Source organism: Symsagittifera roscoffensis, chromosome 9 (genome assembly GCF_963678635.1).
Source record: "Symsagittifera roscoffensis chromosome 9, txSymRosc1.1, whole genome shotgun sequence".
In the NCBI taxonomy this organism is placed as follows: Eukaryota; Metazoa; Xenacoelomorpha; order Acoela; family Convolutidae; genus Symsagittifera; species Symsagittifera roscoffensis.
Window position 1 is genome coordinate 24758656 of NC_087070.1, and position 18233 is coordinate 24776888.

The 18233-nt window shown below is 34.5% G+C and overlaps 2 protein-coding genes across 2 annotated transcripts in view; one reads left to right on the plus strand and one right to left on the minus strand.

Moving 5' to 3' along the window:
- The window catches only part of LOC134854912 (leucine-rich repeat-containing protein 71-like), a 251335-nt gene extending 251295 nt beyond the window's left edge, over positions 1 to 40 (minus strand). Inside the window, exon 1 of the mRNA XM_063871312.1 lies at positions 17 to 40. The gene's annotated coding sequence lies outside the window, so the exon portion shown is untranslated. The remainder of the gene's footprint in view (positions 1 to 16) is intronic.
- The window catches only part of LOC134854774 (uncharacterized), a 35147-nt gene extending 17585 nt beyond the window's left edge, over positions 1 to 17562 (plus strand). The window contains exons 6-12 of the mRNA XM_063871131.1: positions 1517 to 1635; positions 1813 to 1884; positions 1965 to 2370; positions 4364 to 4687; positions 6955 to 7033; positions 7470 to 7758; positions 17415 to 17562. Of these exons, the coding sequence (XP_063727201.1) occupies positions 1517 to 1635; positions 1813 to 1884; positions 1965 to 2370; positions 4364 to 4687; positions 6955 to 7033; positions 7470 to 7758; positions 17415 to 17562 (1437 nt within the window). The remainder of the gene's footprint in view (positions 1 to 1516; positions 1636 to 1812; positions 1885 to 1964; positions 2371 to 4363; positions 4688 to 6954; positions 7034 to 7469; positions 7759 to 17414) is intronic.
- Positions 17563 to 18233: the final 671 nt, after the last annotated feature.

The window sequence follows — 18233 nt, forward strand, 5'->3', positions numbered from 1 at the left end:
AACAATTTATCTGAAACTATTTAATAAGTTTATCACAACAATTAGGCTAACATTGTATAATACAAATTGTATAGCAATTTGATAAATTAATTTATGAATAATATGTTTGACACTTTATGATTTTTGATCAGTCTCTACATTTTAGTTAGATTTTTAAACCTGAAGATATACTAAAATTTTGCGAAAAAGTTTGTTCAATTAACAATTTTAACGTAATTGATGCATTTAATGCTGATATATGACTTCATTGATAAAATGATACAGTTTACTAAACGGAAGGGCCCCTTTTTATAATTTAGTTTTTTCAATCTTTTTCTCGGGTCTAGGACAACAAGCCGACGGGACTTCAAGCCGAAGGGGCTTAAAGCCGAAACTAAAACTTTACAAGCACCTCAAAACACTATTTTATCCTGGAACCCCCTGGAATGTGTCGGTCTGACGGCAAGAGACCAGACGGTGCTACTTTAGTTCCGTGGGAGAGAGGACAAACGCTTGTCTGGGATGCAACTATTGTTGATGCCCTTGCACCCTCTAGGGGAGATCCCTCTGGGACAGCTGAGTCTGCAGAAACCTTAAAGAACGCGAAGTATGAAGAACTCACAAGGCGAGGACATATTTTCCAAGCTGTTGCTTTCACAACACAAGGACAGTGCAGTAAGAACACGTCCTCCTTTATCAAAAAGCTCGGAAGGCTCATTAAATCCCTTACAAACGACGACCGAGCCTCAGGATTCCTTAGACAGCGGCTTTCAATGGCTATACAATCAGCCAATGCCGCCTGCGTTTTGGGCACGATTAGAGTCTATGACAAACTTGATGAGATATTCTATTTATAATTTTTAGACGATATCGTTAACGCTTTATTTTGTTTTTATATTTGATTAATTCAAGTTTTTCATTTCTGTAAAACGTTATTTTTTAAAAATTTTGGCAAGTTTAGCCCTTAATAAACGTTATTCATGACAATGCACCGCTTGTGATTGGCATCCGTTAATAACATCAGCCGGTTTTTGAACTGCATAAATTATAAACTTGAAAATTGCCTTCAACCATCTTTTACTTTCCAACTTTCCGAAACATCATTTGGAGGCTTAAATTTTATGAAAACGCCAATAATTTGTGAAGAAAGATCATGAAATTCGGAAACTCTTCAAAATAGTTTTCAAATTAATCATATTTCACTAGTTTATAAGGAACTATTCGGCTTGAAGTCCCTAATTTTACGATTCGGCTTGAAGTCCCGTCGGCTTGGTGTCCGGCACCCCTTTTTCTCAAGGTGAGAATTATTTAAAAAATTTGAGACATCCGATAAAGTTCTTACAGCTAAAGTGTAGTCTAATGGCCGATGCAATTAATAGTTATGGCTTCTTTAGACCGCAAAACTGATTTCTGTATAAATAAATTCGTTTTTATGAGTAATTAAAATTGGAAGAACTGGTGGGTGAAAGGATTATCGATTTAAAATACCTAGCCTGACCATTTCATGATAATTTTCTTGGTGATGGCTTTTTTTCAGAAACCAATGAAAGAGCTTGAAAAGCTGGCTGTGAGCAATAATGGCCTCGTTGATTCCTTGAAAGAATCTCTTCAAAACTGCCGTGCTGAAAACCATACGGATCTTGTTTCCGCCTTAAGGTGATTTTTATTAATGTTTATTCACTAATTTAGCGAATTTTTCCGAACACAGTTCTTCACTCCAGCCTAATTATGGGAGTCTGTCATGCGTAAGATCCACGTTTCTAAAACAAACTCTGTCTTAATGTTTGTGATATGGACAATTTCAATTTTTCTGAATAAGCTTCAATGTTTTAGGGACATACGTAATCTAACAGTGGGTAGCCCGAAACAGAAAAAAGCTATGCATATTTTGGATGTCACTGAATTGTAAGTCTTCTAAATCTTTAAAAGTAAAGATATGTGAACTTATGTCAACCGTATTTTAATTTTTTTGCTGTTGTTTTCAGTCTGGTGCATGGATTGGTAGCGTTTAGATTGAATGAAGACATTAATAATGAAAGTGTACGTCAAATGAAAGAGAGGGAGAGCGTGTGGACCGAGGCGGTATCTGTTCTCATTAGTCTTCTTAACGCGACAGATCAACAAGGCCCTCTCTTGACAAAATGCTACGTCCTCAAAGAAAAGCTGAGTGAGGGACGAGGCGAGCCACTGGAACAATTAGCACATCAGTTAATGCAACTTATCTTACAGCAATATCAACGGCTGAAACATGCTAACAAAGTGAAAACAGAAGAAATGGACAGCGACATGGAGGCTCCGAAATATAATGTCCAACTAGTCTCTGTCCTGACAAAATGCGTATGTCGACTGCTGCAGAATGGACTCATTTTACCCAAAGTGATCGTCAACCAGGTAGAGCTCAGAAATTTTGGCCAAATGAAGTGTTTTTCCGTTTGTCAGTCAATATCAACATGATGCTTCAATGAAAAGGCAAAATCTCTTAAGTCGATTTTTTAGTTTATTTCGTCTTGCTGTTTTATCCTTACAAGTAGCAAGGATAATTTAACCGGGAAGTAGACTCTTTGTCCCGTTGAAAATGTTTTTCGCAGAATGGCGCTATTTAGAAATGAGTTGAAGAAAGATTTGAGTTCTGTTACGGGGCACTAAATTTTAGAGCAGATTACTGTATATTCATGTTTCAAAAAAGTAAGTTAGCAAATAAATGTCTGTAGATGAAAATTTAATTGGTATCAGTGGGTTTTTGTCTGGTCTGAGTTTTTAGCTAGGAATGGTGGTTCTCCAGCGTTTTTGTTGTTTCTTCATTTACATGTATTTTTTGTTATCTCAAATAGGGCAAATTGCTTGATTTCCGGATTGATTTAAATAGTCGTGTTATTTGATCCACGCCTGGATGGCAAAAGATAAAGGAGTCTTGCTGTGAAAGAACCTGAAAAATGTAAGTGCAAGTGTCCAGTTGAGAGACTCATTAACTTGCTATTTCTTGGATACGTGGACAGAGAGAAAAAGAAGCCACTAGTATTTCATTTCCCTTGGAAGGGTTGCTCACAAGGCTTCGGTGAGCCCAGTTTTAGGTTAAGAGTGCCTACTTGGCACAATGACGCCAGTAATGCCTAGATCAATAAATTTGGAGCAAATGATGTCTGGCAAAAGTTCGTCTCCTCAGACAAGCAGATATCTAGCCCTCTCAAGAGTTCTTTCCCGTCCCACTAGTGCAACTTTTTCCAGTTGAAGTGCGCTTTCAGCCTCGTTACTAACCTCAACCATTTTGAACCAAACGTACCCAAAACGGGGGCTATTCTCATGAGCGAAGGACCGAATGAGCGAAAAAAACTCGTGAGCGAAAAACCGAAAACAAAATTAGCCGAAAGTCAATAAAAAAAAAGCAATTGCCATTCAATTAAAATGAATTAAATGAAGCAATATTTAGCTTCTTTCATAACGAAACCCTTGAAATGTAAAGTTTTCCAATCATTCGGTCCTTCGCGTATGAGGGATTCCGCCACCCAAAACTGCCCACTTCTTTTCCCCCACACCACTACACCTTTAAACTCTTCAAGTTCTATTACAAGTCGAACAGAGCAGCTTCTGCCCGCTCAATTTTGGCTGCACTGGTGGTGCGGCACCAGCAGCTACTCGGACAATGCAGCGCATAGCTGAAAAACTTAGAGAAAAAAGGCATGAAAGCTACGTAGAAACAATAAACTATATAAGAACTAAGATAAGCTTCGCGCTGCTCAGGAGCGCTATCCTTTGTATACGGGGTTGCAGATCACTGCGTAAGACGCAATTCATAGTTAATTCAATTAGTGCTGTTGTAGAGGAGGGACGGTTGAAGTAAATACCTTTAATGACAATTCATTAAATGCTGACTTGACTAAATTCCTGCAATATTGTTTATTGATGTATTTATATAATGCTGGTATGGGCCCTATCCAGCTTGTGCACGACCTTACCTAAACGGAAGGGTCCCTTTTATAATTTACTACTCTTTTTTATTAGAACCCCAACACACTTTTGACGTTTCAAGAATCTAGTTTGGGCATGCCATTTGCGTACCCTCTGGGCTCAAAACAATAAAAAGCAATTTTTTCTGTGTAGCAAGTTTTTTTGCTGTTCGGATTTTAAATGCTTAAGGTTTTCGGGGTTTTTTATGGTCTCATATTTCCGGCTTAAAATGTTTGCTTAGTTATCACAAATTAACATCTCGCACTTCTTCAATTTTATTTCATTACGTTCAATAGGTTATTCTGTGGTGTTTTTTTGATGTTTCAAATTATTCGAATTATCATATTTTGAAACTTTTTTCTTGGTTTTCAACATTTTTGTGTGTATTTTTGTGCCTTTGATCAATTTTTTTATCCAAAATACAGGCGCTTAGATTTAGGACGGCAGCGATGGCATCCAATCTTCTATGGCTGAATGTAACATCGTCAACCACTATATGGCTGGCTTGTGTGATTTGCTTCTGTTGAGCAGTGGCAACACAATGAACACCGCCGACAATGAAGTAGCAGTTAATATACTCTCAGTTCTATCTTCAATCTGTGACGACACGAAAGCTACTAACCTATCATCAGCATCGTCGTCATCGCCTTTGCCGAATAAACTGGATTCTAAAAGAGATCGCAACTTGAGGCAAAACTTGGTGTGCAGCTATAATTGTGTTTTACAATGTATTCCCATGCTTCTATCGTCACAAAAGCGCACAGTGAGTTAGCTTGTCTCAAATGTATTGCTGGGTTTATTCGAAATGGTTTTATGTTGAAAAAATAATATGCAATTTGTTAACGAAAATTGGAAAAGGAGGCTGCTGCTTCCTGGTCAAAAGTTCAATTCAAACCCCATCCGAGTTATTTTCCGACGTTTTAGTCTAGATTTTTAAGAGTACTGAACGAAGTGAAGACTCTTTTGGAAGCCTTTCTGATTTTTTTTTCAGGAAAAGTCTCTAATAACTACAGATGTGCATTCATACATATTGATGCATTTATGAATGCACGTAGGTATATACGCTTTTTTTGAGGTCAAGTGAAATTCATCTGCTGAAAATTACGTAAATAGCACTCTCCAAATACGATTGTGGAAATGGCGCAAAAAAGCGAACGATTTCTAGTTTCGAAAACGGAATTTAATTTTTAGATTTTCAGCGGAATAAAAACTACCTATTGATTCATGATTTTCTAGTTTGGTTCACGTTATCAAAAAAGCGACAATCGTTAATTGTTCTAGAAATTTAAAGAGCTTAAATGGCATCTATTTTGTTTCTTGGAAGTTAGAAAGTTTAGTGGAAATTTCAAGAAAGTCAGTGCTTTTTCATGTTTACTTGCGTTCATTACTCTTTTCCAATCTTCGATTGGCTATATTCTTGATAAATTTTTTAAATGGGTTCTCTAGCCTTGTTACGCTAGCTACGTATACGTTTTCCACGTTTTTCAAGACCCAGACTGCAGATTTGGCGTAGAGTTAACAATCCATGACAGGAACAAACAAAAGTCTCGAGTTGAATTTGGCCAGGAGGTCATTTTTGCAAACTAAAATTTTTACTCTTGAAAAAATAATTGACAGAATATTATATTTCTGCTTATTTTTGGCCAACTGAATTGCTCTTCACTTCACGGTGTTTTTTCTTATGATTTGACAATTTTTTAGTATATTTGAATACGTTTTACACTTACGAGAGTAAGTGTTTTGTAATTGGGAACTAGACATTTTTCCTGCAAACAACGTATGCACAAATCTACAAGTGCTGATATAAAATGGCCATATAACAGCGTTGATGTGGCATCGTTGTTCATATTATATGCTAAAGAAATTTTTTGAATGAAAACTGATTGTAGCATTTTTTCTTCGTTCTAATTTCAGTCCGCTCAATTTCGTTGGCTGTTTTTTTGATTAATTGCTATATTTAAGAAATTGAATTTGCTCTATATTTGAACCTTAAAAATTGCAGGCTCCTTCTTTTTTTGGTCTGAACATGGTTTCTTTTGCACCCTAAGCTCTTGGGCTTTAGTCCCTGTCGGTCCTTGTTTTTTTTTTCAGTACGAAGATGATGCCTTTTCCTGGAAAATTGAATTGGCGGACTTTAGTTTGTCTGTTCATTTGTTGCCTACCTTTTTTTTCAGAGACTGAAGTTTTTTTTCTGATTTAAAAAAAGTTAAAGACTTTTAAACAATTGCGACAATTTTTTTAATTATTGAGACGATTAAACAATTTTTTATTTCATCAATTTTTCAACTGGGCGAGTTGTTTTTATTTTTCGGTTTTTAATTTTAGTGGGTTCGGTTTATCTTTGCTTTATCGGCTTAGTCTTTGTAGTTTGAAAAGCAAAAATTTTAGTTTAATGTTTTAAAACTTAAGTCTCTCAAAATTGTTTGTAGCAACAATTTTTTATGTCATTTTTTTGCTGTTTTCGGCTCTTTGCGAGTTTTCCCAAGTTTTATTGGCCTAGCGTCTGCTCGGTTAATGTTGCTTAAAGCTTATGAAAAGCTGGTTGTTGTGTTTCTCGAGTGTTTTCCACAATTTATTTTTCTTTTTTTTATCTTTGTTTTGATTTCACCATATTTTCACCTGTGCTGAGTAATGGTGCATTGTGAAATGAGATCCAAAATTTTAAACTGAATTTTAAAAAATGATGTACGGTTTCAGGACGATGTTTTTTTCTCATTCACAAAATATAATGAACGGAACAGTGTCTTTTTTTTAAGTATAGTTTATCAGATTTCCAAAAATTGAAGAAAACAAATAGTTTTTCCTTCAGAAATTTTGGGTAATTTTTTAGTTTATGATCTTTTCTAGCGTATTTTTCTACCTTTTTCTCGACTTCAGATTTCTCGACCCTTTTTTCGACTTCAGATTTCTCGACCCTTTTCTCGACTTCAGATTTCTCTTTCTTTCAGGTATTTTCGCGAATCTAATATAAATTTCAATGAGGTTTTAAGAGAACTAAGGGTAAGTTACCTGTTTGTCTTTGTTTTGCAGGTATTCGACTCTGCCTTGAGATTTGTGCTGAGTGCAACAGAAGAGAACCCTCAGACATCACAACTGTTTGTCAAGCAAAGTGAGACTTAGATTTCTTTGTCTTTTTTAGGAGTTCTTTCTTCAATTATTCGGTTAACTTTGTTTTCTTTTGATTCAAGTCTCAAAATATTGAAAGGAAATTATTTATGCGGTTTCAGGGCTGAAAAATTGACGAAAAGAAAAAACGTAATTTGTAATAACCGACTTGTATGTTGTTTAGTTTCTGTATTCTAGCATATATTGTTGATTCTAGACACTATCGTTAGATGATTAAATTAACGGTGATGATTAAATTGGAAGTTTTTGTCATGGCAGAAGGACGGAAAAACAAGCCAAAATTAACAGTTCTCTGAGCTCAATTCTTTCTTGTTTTGTGATTCTGAAATATAGTTGGCTTGCACAGTTTTGGGCATTCGGTCTTTTTGGCATGAGGTATTTTCGCGGCTCATAGTAAATACATTGATAGTTTGTTTTAGTCAACACGATGGATCTGGAGGATATAAGGGACGATGTTGAAGGAGAAGTAGAAGGAAGGGAGTCGAGTTGTGTGTCTATCATCTGCAACCAGCTCAGATGGGATAGAAGCAGAGACTCCCAACTTCTCTGCTGTAAAGTACTCATATCCCTCCTACACTCTAAAGCACTACAGCAACAGTGGCCCAAGTTCGCCTACAAAGTACTGCCTACTCTGGTACGACTGAGCAAGACTGACTGTAGTTTGAAACAGAGGACGGTGGCGGCCCAGTTGATACATGGTCTAATTAGGTACAAGTTTGATAGTTGGCTCCTATAATTAAAGATTGACCCTTAACGAAAAACTAAAACCAAAAAGTTTTTTGATAAACATTTTTGGAACATTCTGATCAAAATTGTTATTTTTCGACAAAATGTATTTCAAATTTAATATTCCTTGGCAAATTTGAAAATTTCAAAGCGTTGGTCGGTTTAAAGTGTATCTCTTAAAAAACCATAGGGGGAACTGTTTGGCAGCTGACGAGAATCATTTATAATTCATAATAACAAAAGTGCTCGTATATCAGGGATTTTCCGTCTGTTATTACCTTTTCTGAAAAATCCGACCTCTTTTTACTCTGTATTTTTCTACGCTTTCGATTGGGAAGCGTTGTCAAATCGGAATCAAAACTTTTTTTTATCAATGAATTGTTTTTACAAAAGTTTTGTTAAATCATTCGTCCAGCAACTCATTCGGCCCAGCTGGTGTCTGCTAAATTATTGCCGGCTTACTTGCCGCTGTATAAATTTTGTTGATAATTAGACACTCACACTTGTCCTAATAGAATATTTTCCCTGCATTTAACTTATTTTAATCCAGACAAATGTATGAAATGTGGCCATTTTTTCAAAAAAAAAAAAGGTTTTTCAATTTAGCGGGTTCGATATCATTTTCTGGCAGCTAGCTGATTGTGATTTTTCGCAAATGGTGCAAAGCTCAGCTTTGCTTGTGTTTCATAATACCTTTTTTACAAACTATATTTAAGCCCCATAATTTTTATATGAATTTTTCTGGTTGTTAAACTTAATTCAAAGGAGTCACTCTGATTTTGGAAATGAAAGGCCTTAACTTCTTTGATTTCGGAAGTAAAAGGCCGTTTGTGGCTTTGTTTGAAATAAACGTAATAACAAAGCAAGCAAAACTATAGTGAGTCGATTTTAAACAAAATTGAGCAATCGGTCAAGTTTTTGAAAAGCATAATCTGATTCACTTACTCGAACAAAAAAGTTCTTTTCAAAACGTCGAACTTATAGCAACTTTTGTCCTATGTAAACCAATGAAAGGCTTAAGTAAATGAAATGAATGAAATAAAAAACCTTTGCCTTATAAGGTTGGTTTATTTTTTCAAATAGTAAAAAAAATAGTGTGTAATAACTTTTTTAGCTCATAAAAAACTCAATCACTACGAAAAATTCAGTTTTAATTTTTCTTGGCATGAAAACGCAATACTGCTACTGGCTGCCGTATTTAATAGAACTTTGACGTTTTGATGGAGTGTTTTAATTGCGCTCAGAATACTTGTAAACGGAAGAGTTAATTTTTTTGTCGTTTTTCCGTTTTGCTGTGCAGTTTTGATCAGGTTTGCTCTTGTTGTAAGAGCAAATTGGGTCAAGATATGATGCGTGATAGGTTAACCTGCTATTGCAGCCGATGATGTGCAATTTCCACCGTTATTTTGAGAACTTTTTGTTCCGATCATTTGAAAAGGAACTTTGTATTCTGGTGTGCCTTAGTTTTTTTTTGTTTTCCACGCAAAATCAGTTATCACAAACAATCATTTGAGAGAGCTTGTGATATACTATATAAAAGCCTTTGCACTCGTGTTTCGAACGACATTAAATAATTTTGAAAAAATTTGCCTTTGTCGAGAAAAACCGGTTTGAAGTTTTTGGTTTTTCGTCTAAATTCGAGCGAATTTGCGAGCGGGCAGGCTGACAATAGTTTATTTTTATGGCTTAAAAGCTTATAATTTTCTAAACTAAACCGTAAAATTTTAATTTTACTCGATCAACGTTAATTTTTTTAGAGCCTTTTTGGAAAATAGCGCCTTTTGGTTGATTTTTTTCGTTTTGCTAGTCAATTTTCTACAATATTGTTTTTCTAGTTGCTTTTTTTGCTATGATCTTCGAATATGCCTAATCTTTAGTTTTTCGTTCTAATTATTTTATCACAGCGTGTCGAAAAAATGGCACTTTTTAAAAAAAAAAACTTTTTTTTATACTACGGTCGGAACATTCTCTGCTACTTGCACAGTAACAGGCTATCCTTGTTACAATTGCGTTAAGCAAGCGTTAGAAAATTGGAATCTGCTTTTTTGCTTGACATTTTGTTTAGCACGTTCAATTGAATCAGTTTACACCTTGGTTCATATGAGATGAAAAGCAAGGAGTTAATTTGTGCATGTGGCGTACAGGTAAAGCACCTACCTAAAATGACAAAAATCAATGGCTCGAATTCGACCAAGACCTTTTTTTTGTAAACCAAAATTTTCCGTGAATAAGAAACCTTTGTCAGAATTCTGTGTATTTGCTTGTTTCTTTTTGGCTTAGTTGCCACTGCTCAGAATTTGTCTGAGATTTAGGCATTTTAAAATTAAAATCATTATTTTTAAATATATCTCTTCTTTCAATTTATAGAATTTCGTCCAATTAAAATTCTTTCTTTCTAAAAATTCTTTCATTTAAAATTCTTTCAATTTTATTATTTGAGATCCAATACAGTTTTGCAGGATTTTTTATGTTATTTTTTAAATTCTTTTTTGTTTTTGTATTTTTCTTTTTTATTATCAAAAAGAGACCAATAAAAAGCGCCTTCTCAATAAATATCGAAAATTATGATTATTTCTGATTGCATTCATTTGAAATAAAAAAATAAATATATACCTTTTATATCAGAAATCAATCTGTTAATTAAAGGAAAGGCATGTTTTTCCTACTCATAAGGCACAATGGTTAAGAAATAGGACGGAGGATAATATTAAGTAGGCGTTTACCCAGTAAGTTTTTAAAACATTCTAAAGTCTGGGATGAACTCGGTTCAACTTCAAGGCTAGACACTTTCAAGGCTACTTCTCCAATTTATCTCCAATGTTTTTGATGCGGTTACAGAGTCATTTCAGTCTGAAGCAAACCAACAAAAAACAGCAACATCCTTGCTTAAGAAAACCAACTTTTCGTGCACCAATTTGATCTATGAATTATTTGAAATTTTTCAAATTTTAATGTTTGAACAGCTCGCTTCTAAAAAAATAAGTTGTTGACAACCGATTAGCTCTATGAAGCTACTTGAAAAGTTTTGAAGTTTTATCACTTGAAAAGCTTGCTTCGAAAAACTTTAATTCTTCGCGAATTGATTCGCTCTATGAAGTAACTTGAAAAAATTCGAAGATTAATTGTTCATAGGTTTGTTCTAAGATATTGCTATTTTTTTGCAAACCGGTTGAACCTATGAATTGCTTTCAAAGATTTCAACGTTTCGTTGTTCGAATAGCTTCCTTAAGAAAACCAAGTTTTGCGAACTGATTCGAAAATATATTCACGCTTTTCCGAAGTGTCTACGCCTTATTAACTTGCACGAGCGACTTCGTTTTTTTATCCACACTATAAAAACAACTTCGAAATACTTCACAGTTTCATCGCTCCAATAGCTTGATTGAATAGTTTAGTTTTTTTTGCGATGCAACCCAAGTTATGAAACGAACTTTAAAATGTTCAAAATTTTTGTCGCTTTAATAGCGTGCTTGAAAACCTTTCAACTTTTTTGCGATGTTATGTAAGCAACGAAAAAAGTTTCCAATTGTTTCCGTATGTCGTTGTATCCATAGCTTGCTTGAGCATTTTTAATGTTTTTGCAAAGCAATTAAAGCTTTGAAAACAACTTCAAAATATTTCATCGAATTAATAGCTTTTGTGGATCACTGACACTTTTTGCGAAGCAATCCAAGCTATGAAAAGACTTTCGTATTGTTTCAAAGTTTAATCAATTCAATAGCTTGCTAGAATAACTTTGCGTGCCGATTTGATCTATGAAATCACGTGGATTAATTCAAATTTTCTTCACTTTAATAGCTTGCTAGAAAAATCTTAATTTTTTGACTAACCAGTCGCTTCATGAATTATCTTGAAATGTTATAAAGTTTCATCTTTTGCACAGCTTGTTTAGAATTTATTTAATTTTTCTTGAGCTGAATCTCTCGGTAATTTAACTTGAAATATTGCAAAGTTTCATTACGCGTATGGCTTGCTTAGCACTTGAAATTTTTGCGAACTGATTTGCTCTATAAAGTAATTTGAAGTAGTTCCATGCTTCATGATTTAAACAGCTTGCTTCGAAAAACTATGTTAGGCTCGTTTCGCTCCATGAAATAGCTTGAAACTTTGCAAAATTTCCTTATTTAAATTCATTACTTATATTGAAAAACTTGAACTTTTTTTCAACCGATTCGTTCTATGAAATATTTTGAAATATTTCAAAGTTTTTTCACTGGAATATTTTGCTCTGAAAAACAGTTTTTCACGAGTCCAGTCGCTCAAGGAAATAATTTGAAATTTTGTTAAGTCTCATTGCTTAAATAGCTTGCTCAGAACAAGTAACGTTTTGCGAGCCGATTGTTTAATGAAGTGAAATTTCCAAAAGTTAATAAGAAGGCGCTTTTTATTGGTTTCTTTTCAATAAAACCAGAAAACTGCAATAAAAACAGAAAACAACTTTCAAAATTTTTTGATAAAAAAAACTAATGGAAAAAATTCCTAAAATTCTGCAAAATGTGTTGGAGCTTAATTTTTGCACCAAAGTTCAATGAATTTGTTTCGTTTAACTGGTTTGAGTTTTATGATTCAAGGGTCAGAGAATGGCTAGATCGTACCTACTTTTGCAAAACGTTGTTTTTTTTTGAAGAAGTATATGAAATATTTTGCTGTTTTTACACTAAATTTTTACAACGTAATTCTGGCCTAAATTTTGCATCTCAGGTGGCGCGAAGCGTCGCTTCACCTCTATATATATGCTTTCGAGCTTCAGTTTTTTCAATAGCGATCTTGTTATGATTCTCGCGCCGTTGCTCGGATATCTTCGTTCTTTGTGAACGCAATACTCGAGTTTATGGCTGTTATTTCTGCGCAGACCAGATTTTTTCATTTCCTCTGTCCACAGATATTTTGAAAAAGTTTGTTTTTGCGAGGGAAGGGCAAGTGGAAGTCGGAGTTTAGATATTTTTAAGTTACGCTTGAGATTAGCAACCGCTATCAAATCGGAATATGGACTTTTTTTCGGGTTGACGCGTTCAACAAAATCTCTTGAATCTTTCATGATGCTGCTTACATGATCGTTTTCTTGAAATTCCAATTTTTGGCTACCATTAACTGCTGGAAAATGCTATATCTAGGTTTCTAGCCGTTGTATGTATACTTATAGAATTTCGATGTTAATTTTTGCTAGTTTACACATACATATAAAAAATATACGCCCGTACTGCCAATAGCTTCTCACAAGACCCCGTCCAAGTGAAATACAGCAATGACCATAAATCTTTTCTCCCCCAGAGTAGCGTAGCAGATAAATATCCGGAAGAGTCATTACTGCAAGCAGACACTACCGTAAATTATCGAACGTGGGCCGAAACAACTGAAACCCCTAAATTACAACCACCGCTACTGCAAAAAAAAACCGAATCAGGAAGGGGCGTTCTGAGACCAAAAAAAAGTTCACGCTCTCACCACTTGAAGAAACAAATCAAAGTAATCTAGCTAATGACTTAATAAATGCTCTTGTACAAGTCATTGTTAGTGCTATTCAACCTGGTATTAAAGTTGCTAGAAATTCATCCCCTCACAAAGAAACTCCTTTTCAGTTGAAACTGGATCCGATTAAAAATGCATCTGCTGTAATTTCTGTGCTAATCATTAAAACTAGGTCCCATAAGAAACATGTTGAAGACTTGGAAGCATTTATATTTTGTCTTGAACCTCCGCCATCAATAATATGTATAACTGAAACATGGTTAAAAACTCAAGGTGATTCCAACGCTTTATTTATAAAAGGTTATGATCAATACAGAGTGTAGTCTCGTGAATTGCGAGGTGGAGGTGAAATTATTCAAGCCCTGAAGGGGATCAACCTTGTTGAAGAATTGCCGATAGTTATTAAAGAAGCTTTATTGGTGAAAATCTCACTTCTAGGTTTCCAGTTTGTCATAACGGTAATATATAACCTCCAAGAATAAATAAACCTGATTTTTTAGAAAACTTAGTTACCTTTCTCAAGTGCAGGTCATCTCAAATACCTTGATGATTGTATGCGGAAGTTTCAATATAGATACATTAAAAACCATTTTGCAGTGAGAGATAAAGATAATGCAAATGTAAATATCCTTGAACACCAAGAATTTCTGTTCATTATCCTATTAGTCTAAGTTTTCCAATAAAACAAAAATTAGAAGAAGGCCTTGAAAATTTGAGAGATACCTCCTTTTCAAAATCCTCCGATGTAGTTGATAAGTTCTTGTTTTTGTTCAATCTTCGCTCAAAAGATTTTAAATTATCGAGTACAGTTGAAAGTTTTGACAATTTTTATCAGCTTTTTCAAAACACACCTAATGAATATGCACCTATTATACAGCGATAATATAAAGAAAAATTAAATACTTCCATGGTTTACAAATCGAATAAAAATCTTGAGAACCAAGAGAAATAAATTACACAAAAATCTGGCGAATAATAAAAACAGTACGGACAAATTATGCCAACTTAAACGAGAGAGGCAACAGTTAGAAAAAGAAATAAAAACCGCAAAAAAGACATTTTATTTCAACAAATTCTATAACTTATCGGAGACTCCAGACAAACTTTCAAACTGCTCAATAAGCTGAAAGGAAAACAATCGTGTGCATTATCAATACCCAGTCGTTCCTCATGTTGCATTCTCACAGAGCATCCTTCACTTCGACTGTGGTGGAACAATTCAATAGTTTCTTGGTAAGTTTGGGTTTAACTATACAAAAAAAATATGAGTCATCAAAGTCCCATATATCCTTCTGAAATAAAGTTTCTTGCAGAGATCAACAACTAATGAAATATTTTCATGCATCGGTAATTTCGCCAATTCTCTCGAATTTATTCAATCTATCCTTTCAAGAAGGCAAAACTCCGAATGAACTAGCGAAAGCTAAACTCTACCATTACACAAAGGTGGATCAAAGAACGATGAAAACAACTATCGTCCAATTGCAATACTGAATGCTTTGAGTAAGTTTTATGAGCGAGTAATGTACAATAGAGTATATGCATATTTCGAGAAATTCAATTTTTTATATAATCAACAGTTTGGATTCAGAACTAAGCTTAGAACTATTGATGCCATAATAGAGGTAACTGAAAGGTTAAGGCATGAAAGAAGTGGCGAAAAAATCAACTTTTTCTTGGATCTCAAAAAAGCGTTTTATACTATTGATCATAACTTGCTAATTAAAAAAATTGAACGTTTACGGAATAAGAAGCAAAGCATCAGACTGGTTGAGCAGTTATCTACGTAATCGTCAACAGTGTATAGAAATGTCTGCAACAATTTCTTCCTGGAAACAATGTTTGTGGTGTGCCACAGGGCTCAATTTTAGGTCCTCTGTTGTTCCTTATCTATATAAACCATCTTCCTAGTGCATGTAAAAACACTGAGGTGTTTCTCATCGCAGACGATATAAGTTTAAGTGCACTAGGATGCATAGCTTTAGAAGTTCATATTGACTTGAATAATATAAATGTTTGGTTAAATGCTAACAAACTTGCCTTGAACTTAGACAAAACAGTGCAATTGAAAGTAGGGTTAAGTGCTTCCAATTTCAACCAATCATTTTTTATCAATCATGAAGTTGTGAAAATTGCATTTTTTCCAAGTATTTGGGGACTAGAATAGAATCCAAATTATCATTTCAAACACAAATTCAACATGTTTTCAAAAAACTTGCAACTCAAAGTGGAATCGTTTGTTAACTTCGCCATTTTGTTCCCAGAGATCAGTTCATCTGTTATTGTAATTCCAATATTAAACCATTGTTTCAATACGGTGTTGTTGTTTATGGCTGTTGTAGCTACTAGTCTCTAAAACCTATTTTCCTCTAAAAAAACTATCATGTTTATTTATTTTCGGAAGCGCCGCGACAACGCAAATGATCTTTTCACAAAACACCAAATTTTGTCAGTCTGGAGCTTCATGTTTACGAACTACTAAAATCTGTGCTGAAGTCGATAAACAAATTTCATTCAAAAATTATCTTAATGATCTTTTCTTTTTTGAAAACATTTCAGTTCATGAGATTAATTAAAGAGCTGCTCAAGATCTATAAAGCTGTATAATACCCTCAAAACAACTGGAGTATTACCGACAGACACGTCCTGTTTATCTTTGATTAAACTAGATTATATAACTAAATAATTCAGAATTAATTAATTATATATTCACATAAGCACTCGTGGCATAGATGTAAAATATGAGACTGGGACACCAGGGATCATGGGTTCGTTTTTCAGCGCGTGCTAGAAAATTTAAAAAGGGTAACAAGGGCTCAGTAGCTTAGCGGGTTAAATCTAACAGAGGGATAATAAACTGGGAATAAGTAAGGGAAGGTATATGGGCAGAATATGAGAAGGTAAAAAGAGAGAAAAAAGGTAAAAAGAAAATTAATTACTTGAAATAATTTTTCACTGAACTTGTTTGGAATAAATTTTATCTAATAACAAAGTGTTCGCACTGTCCATGTCGCAGGGGTAAAGCGCCGGGCTTTATCGCCGGATTCATCGGTTCGATGCCTTCTGGGAACCTTTTTTTTGTTTATATATACTCATTTCGTTGTGTTTAAGGAGACAGGGTAGATTTGAAGCAGATTAGCTGATCTCGTTACCTATCTTTTCAATGTTAAGTGCATTTATTCTAATTGGAAAAATGTTTGAAAATATACTTTCTATTACTTTGATGAATTAACATTTTCGGGATTTTTTTGGTTATTGATAAGACTCTGTTTAAGACTTTTTCGAATACGGAAAATCAACTCTACAAGAGTCTTTCTAATAAACTTAAAAACTTTAACAAGAAAAACTTTCTAGTGTTTTCTCGTTTCTCGAGTTCCTTCTTCAATGGAATTTTCGTTCGAAGTGCTCTTGCTACTTGAGTGTTATGATGTTTTCGACATTCATATTCACCCATGTTTAATGCCTTTTAAAGGCGAAAAGTGAATTATTAATCTCGGTTGTTATTGGACGCAATCAAAATGAATTCTCAAAATCCCGAAGCCTTAGCTTACGTTTAGTTCACGCGAAATCAAAACAAAGTTTTTTGTTAATTCGTAGCAGAGTACACGAGGAAAATGCCCTGAATGTTCCGACTGCACTGTAAATGGTCTCAACCAGTGTTGGCAAACAGAATTTTGATAAATAGACATTCTAGGCGTTTTGTTTTTGAACATTCAAAATAAGTTATAAAAGCTGAGTCGTATAGAGCATCAATGACCAATTAGCTTGCCTCAATTCATTTTTGAGTTATTCGTTTTTGAGTCCGAGATAGCCACGCATAAAAATTTCGCCTTTAGCTTTCAACATGATATACGGTGTCTTCAAAGCGCACTTAAATTAAACCAAAATGTTGACCAATTGGGATATTTCAAACCCCGGAGCCTTACCAAAAGGGATTGAAGATGAAGTTGCTTTTTACTTTTGAATTCAGGGAGTTGATGTCTTTATTGGAGTGTAAAAAACGTTCGTTGAAAATTTCGATCACTGAAATTGGTTAATATAAAAAACTACACCAAGCGTAAGTATTCTTGATTTTTTTCTAAAGTCAGAACAGCCAGCATATATATTCATTGCTTTCATCGAAAGTCGGTACTATAAGTAGTCAACCATCAAACTGTATCTCCAATCAGAAACAGTGTATGCCTACAAAGAAGTGCGCTCAATACTGACCACCTGTTGTTGTTGATGGTCAGTCCTCTTGACAATACAGAAAAGGACGAGATTCCATGTGAGGTAAGAGAGTTTCTGCGGTTCATAACTGTTAAAACCCTTGTTTAAAGACTTCTCGGAAATAGTTCCCAGGATAATCTTTCCCATTTGGCTGAATTCTGGCTTAAAATCCCACATTCTAATGAGTAAATCATTTGACTGTCAGATACTTTTGAGCGTACCAAAATATAATCTTAAGTTCGTTGCGTCAGGCCGCTGATGTCTTTCCGCTCTCTCAAGTGACGTTTTTGTGGAAGAATAAAATATTTGTAATTTTGTTTGCGAAATGTTTCACTCGAAAACAATTTATTATGGGTATAACTGTTGATGGGTTTTTTATGGGTATAACCGTTGATTATCCTTTACATTTAGTTTTTTGAGGGATGTAATTGTTACCGCAAAAACGAGCACGCATCATGGTGAATTTCAAACCAGCGACTTTTTGACTAAGAGATGGATACTTTAGCCTAACCACTTGATCACCGCTCTACGGATCTCAAAAAAGCGTTTTATACTATTGATCATAACTTGCTAATGAAAAAAATTGAACGTTTACGGAATAAGAAGCAAAGCATCAGACTGGTTGAGCAGTTATCTACGTAATCGTCAGCAGTGTATAGAAATGTCTGCAACTATTTCTTCCTGGAAACAATGTTTGTGGTGTGCCACAGGGCTCAATTTTAGGTCCTCTGTTGTTCCTTATCTATATAAACCATCTTCCTAGTGCATGTAAAAACACT